This window comes from Aspergillus fumigatus, chromosome 6 (genome assembly GCF_000002655.1).
Source record: "Aspergillus fumigatus Af293 chromosome 6, whole genome shotgun sequence".
NCBI lineage: Eukaryota > Fungi > Ascomycota > Eurotiomycetes > Eurotiales > Aspergillaceae > Aspergillus > Aspergillus fumigatus.
This window is the reverse complement of record NC_007199.1, coordinates 227303-232723: the sequence shown is the minus strand read 5'-3', so window position 1 is coordinate 232723 and position 5421 is coordinate 227303. Positions and strand designations below refer to the sequence as shown.

Below are 5421 nucleotides of genomic sequence, written 5' to 3'. Positions count from 1 at the left end.
AAAGGGGGATGTGCTGCAAGGCGATTAAGTTGGGTAACGCCAGGGTTTTCCCAGTCACGACGTTGTAAAACGACGGCCAGTGAATTGTAATACGACTCACTATAGGGCGAATTGGGCCCTCTAGATGCATGCTCGAGCGGCCGCCAGTGTGATGGATATCTGCAGAATTCGCCCTTRGACTTTGGCGCGTTCGCATAGCTGCCTCAGTCATGGGGWAGGTCTGCTATAGTAGGTTAAATTGCGATGCCAGCTGCATGGATCCATCTCCGCACTATGATCCGCCAATTCTCCGCGTCTCTGCTTTCCCCCCTCCTCTTTTTTTTTTTTTTTTTTTTTTTTTTTTTTTTTTTTTTTTTTAAAGAAGGATTGTATTGTCTCAGGCGTGCTCAGGCAGGGGCCGTCTTGGACAGATATCATCAAAGAACCGAGTCTGTGATAGCCAGGCAGCCAGCTTTGCTGCACCTTTTGCAGTTCCCAGAAGGAAGGGAATCATCTCGGAGGGGGGCCCTAGGGGTTGGGGTAGGCGTCTCTTAACTATTCGGCAGAAGAAGAAGTGCACTGGAGACTTCCTGGCTCCGCACCGGCAATGAAGATGGGCGTCTTCATGGTTGAACCGCTCATGATAGTCTGCAAAATCACCATGCCCTGTACGAGCTGCTAGGATCCGCCCGAGAAGGTGGCGCGGGAGGCGTAGCTCATCAGGGCACCTGGGGGAGGAGGTGATGCAAAGATCTTGGTAGGGCTGCGGGGCCACGGCTTGCCAGTGCTTCTGTAGGCCAGAGATCATGGCAGCCTTTGTTTGACGCTTAAGCGAGGCAAAAGAATGTTTTTGGGAGATAGGGGGTTCTAAGGCAGCTCCCTCTTTCGCGGCTTGATCAGCTGCTTCATTCCCAGGGACTTTCGCATGCCCAGGGACCCAGCAGATACGTACGGAGCCCCCGTCAGTGTAGGGGAACCTCTCCCGCTCAAGCCAGGTCGAGGCCAGGGTTCGGACGGTCTCGAAAATTTCTTGGGATGAGCCTGCAAAGGGCGAGAGCAGGCGAGTGGCCACTTCCAGGTTATCTAGGCAGACCCAGAGGTTAGTAGCAAAGCGTGCAGTATGATACTGCATGGCTGCTTTTATACCAGCGAGAGCTGCTTCTGCTTCGGCATCAAAAAGCTCTTTATTTAGCCCGAGAGAAAACGATGATTGGAGACATAGTCTTCCTGTCTGGTATAGAGCAAAGCCAGCACCTGCCATTCCGTTAGGCAATTTAGACCCGTCTGTAAAGACTTTCATATCAGTGTTTGGGAGAGAGGAGTAAAAGTCTTGGAAGTTGGTAGCTGCCTGCTCCTTGGATAGTCCGTTAGGTGCCTTTATTCGCAGTTGAGCATCCGCCCGTGCCTCCCTTGGGAGCCAAGGGGGATATTGCAGCGGGTTTATCTGCTCTGATTCTGGTAGGGCTAGTACTCGGCGTGCAAAACGGCTAGTTGCCCAGCCAGTCTGTGCAATTTTTGCTGCCCTCCTGCGCAGGGGATGGTAAGGGTCTAGGCGACGAACACGGATCGCGGCCGATGTAGCTATATGATCAAGCTCAATTTCTGCTGGTAGGAGCCCTGATTCCCGGTATAAAGCAGGCAAGGGAGTTGTGCGGTAGATAGGGAGAATTGCTCTAGCACCTGTCTGTATAACCTTAGCTATCTTATCAAGTTGCCCCTGGACCTGGTTTGAGATAGAGCCTGCACGGGGGCAGGGGCGCGAGCGACCTGGCCACCAGGTTTCTGCGCCAAAGTAGGCTTTCCGGAGCACACAGGCTATCACCGCCTGTCGCATGAGATAGGGCTTGATTCCCCGGACTGTGTTCCCGAGGCCACGGAGGGCATTTGCAACTGTCAGAGCCTTTGAGGTTGTCTCCCTGACATGGTACTTGAAGCTGAGCTTCTTGTCAAAGAGGACCCCCAGCCAACGCAGGTAAGGGCGAGTTGTATTCTCGGAGACTGTGACCGGGCCTGCTACGATGCTTGGTGTGTGGCTTGGATCCTGGTCAGCCTTGCGGCGTGAGAAATGGATCAGTTCATATTTATCTGGCGCGAAGGTGATCCCCTCCGTAGCGGCCCAGTCAAGGGCTTCTTGTAGGGAGTTGGATAGGCTTTGGCAGTTCGCCTCAATAGACGGTGAGATTGCCAGGATAGCTCCATCGTCCGCGTATCCAAACCTGGACTTTGGAACTCCAAGCCAGAATAAGGGGGCTAGATAGAGCATAAATAGAATAGGGGATACTGGTGAACCTTGTGGCAGGCCGCAGAGTATTTCTGTTGCTGGTCCTATTTCACCGTCAATGCGGATTTGTACCACTCGCCCTGTGACAAAGGAGGCTACCCAGCGAGCTAGGTTATCAGGCCAGCCCTGTGAGCGCAGTCGATGGATAAGTCTCCCAGGAAGGACTCCATCAAAGGCTCCCTTTACATCAAAGGTGAGGAGTGAGGCTGTTAGCCTTTGGTTAAGGGCCTGTTCTGCATCATGGAGCAAGGATGTAGTCAGATCAGTTGCTGAGCGGAGAGGCAGGGCCCCAAACTGTTGACTAGCCAGGACTCTGTACTGGATAGCAATCCATGCCATGTTCCGGGCAATTAGTCTCTCGAGGCCTTTGCCCAGTACTGACAGGAGGGCAATAGGCCTATATGACCTAGGGCTAGACCAGTTAGACTTATTTGGTTTTTGGATTATTGCTAGAACTGCGTGTCGAAAGCACTTTGGATGATAGCCAGTTCGAAGGCAACCCTGATAGAGTGCAAGGACTCTGTCTTTGATCAGGGGCCATGCCACCTTGATTATACCAGTGGGTAGCTCGTCAGCCCCAGGGGTTGTATTCCCTGCTTGTAGGACTGACTTCTCGACTTGGGCCATGGTTACATCAGGGAATGGCAGTGAGCTAGATGGGACTGCTGGCGTATCCAGCGGGATGTCTCCTGCTTCAGCGGTATTTTGAAGAAGGTTCCGGGATATGATATCCCGCTTCTCTTGTAAGGCTACCGCTGGGGGGCTGTCCGGTCTCAAAGGGTCCTTAAGTGGGGGGCTGCGGTAGGAGCCTGTTGACTTATGCCATCTTGATATATCAAACACCTCCTTGCTCTCGGTTACCGCGCTGATCTTGTCTCTCCAATACTGTTCTCGGGCTCGCCGCGTTACCCGCCGGAAGTCTTTCTGTGTGCAGAGTCCTGCCCGGTAGTCTTGTAATGCCTCCTTGCACGTGGTATTCCACCATCGTTGGCCTCCCCCTTGGGGTATTGACTTGTTTGCAGAGGCTGTGTATGAGCTGTGGATGGCTGCAGTAATTCCATTTGCAAGATAGTCTAGTTCATCTTCATTCTCTGCTGAGCTCCTGACGTTGGCTATATTAGAGGCGAGAAGTGTGAGGAAGCGGGTGTGGTCTAGTGTGTCAAATCTTAGTCTTTGCGGAGTTTCCACAGGTCCCTGTTCCCACGGCAGGTTCGTAAGAAGTGGGCGATGATCCGAGGTGGCGTCTAGATGATGTGCAACCCTGGTACTGGCTCCTATGAGGGTTGGGGAGCTAGAGACAAAGGCAAGGTCCAGGACGTTGCCTTTGTCATGTGTAGGGATATCAATCTCAGAGGTAAGCAGTAGTCCAAGCCTGTCAAGCCATTCTGTGAATGATTCTGCGAAGGTAGTGGGTGCGTGCTGGAGTGAGGGCTGCCATCTGTGGTGGTGTAGGTTGAAGTCACCAGCAAGCAGGGTAGGCAGAGAGAAGTAGGACTCCAGCAAGGAAGTAAGAGTTCTCGCTGCTTCACCCGCCCGTTTTGCGCCAGCAGGAGCATTATATATATTAAATATCAAGGCAGATTGTCCTGAGCACGAGGAGATCTGGAGTAGAAGAAGGTCTGAGAGGGTCTCTTGGCTTATTGAGTCAGGGCGGAGTTGGGAGGCTCGGATGCCATTTTTCCGACGAATGTAGGTAAGAACTCGAGGGATGCCACTTATCTCCCAAGAATCAGTTGGGGAGAAGCACTCGTAAGATGGGTGCCTTTTTGTGATCTTTCGAGTCAGGTCTCTGTAAATGTAGGGCTCCTGTATAAGGATAATGTCGATGTGGTTGGAGTATGCCTGGGAGAGGGCAATTTCATGGGCTTCTGGTATACGGCCAACGTTCAGCTGGAGTATAGCGATAGACTCCTTCCTTGGGTGATTTTGGTACTTCATATTTGTTCGTTCATCAGAACTTCAAAGCTGTTTTGTGGCTTAGGAGATACGAAGCGGACTGCTCTGGCTGTGACCGGGGGAGAGTCTAAAGGCTCCTGTGGCGGGGGGGTAGCCGTGCGGAAGGGGAAGGGTGAAGGGCGGCTGTTCATAGCCATGATTTGGTCCTGGGAAGGCTCTGGGACTTGCATGCAGCACTGTCTCTCTAGGCGTGCCTTGGCAAGCTCTAGGGAGCTAGTCTTGCGAATCTCGGCTTGCTGGGCCTTTGTGCATCGAGTGCCTGCCTTGCTAGGTCGCAGGAGGCATTGCTCATAGTCAGCCGGGTGGGGGCCATGGCAGTGTAGGCACCTTGGAGGGCAGGTGTGGGGAGGTTGGGTACTGCATCTATTGCTATGGCCCTCCTCAGTATGCTGGGTAGAGCCGCAAAGTCGACACCGGGGCTGGCGAGCGCAGGATCTAGCGTTATGCCACTTCCAGCAGCGGTTGCACTGTACAATCTTTGTCTTTCTTACTAGCAGCTGAGCATTGGTGATCATGCCAAACAAGGAGAGTCGTACTGGAAGGTTGGCCTTGCTGTCCTCCGGGAAGTTGATAAACCAGCTGGACGAGATAGTGTTGGGGTTAGCGGCACTTGTAGCAGTCTCAGTAATAGAGACTGGGTTAAGGCCTATAGCTTCAGTGATCTCTGAAGACAAGATTTCAGGGTTAACGGGGATCATGGAGTATTGGCTGCCAGTAAGTCGGCCAACCTTCCTGGGTACATTGGTCACTCGATAAGAGATCCAGCGGGAACTCCGTTCGATCTGGCAGTCTTTAAAGAAGGCGGCTATGGCTTCCTTTTGGGCCTCTAGGGCTGGGAGGGCTTCAGTAGAGACTGGCAGAAGAGCGAGTCCAGTTTTGATAGATTGGACGCCCTTGAGAAGCTTTCCATTAGTGCCCAGATGGGATCGCAGGCTAGTATGTATAGCAAATGCATCCATGCTCTTGGCAAGATGGTTCTCCGGAAGGCGCACAAAGAGTCGGTTGTCAGGAGGTGGCAGCTTTGTAGCTAACCTATCAGTCTTAGTATTACTGTATGTTTTCTTTGTGGCAGCATTGTTCCTAGCTGGGGGACTTCTGGTGACAGTCGCGTATGTGGACTGGGCAAGACCGGAGGGGGGACGAGAAGGGGGAGGTGAGGGGGGGAAGGAAGCAGGGCCATGGGCAGGGGCAGGGGCAGGGGTGAG

The 5421-nt window shown here is 53.0% G+C and overlaps 1 protein-coding gene across 1 annotated transcript; it reads right to left on the bottom strand.

Annotated features, from left to right (window-relative positions):
- Positions 1 to 376: 376 nt before the first annotated feature.
- AFUA_6G00790 (uncharacterized protein) lies at positions 377 to 4198 on the bottom strand (the record flags this gene model as incomplete). The annotated part of the gene is made up of 1 exon (XM_077804922.1): positions 377 to 4198. One exon carries the CDS (start codon positions 4196 to 4198, stop codon positions 377 to 379), a length of 3822 nt encoding a protein of 1273 aa, XP_077661058.1.
- Positions 4199 to 5421: the final 1223 nt, after the last annotated feature.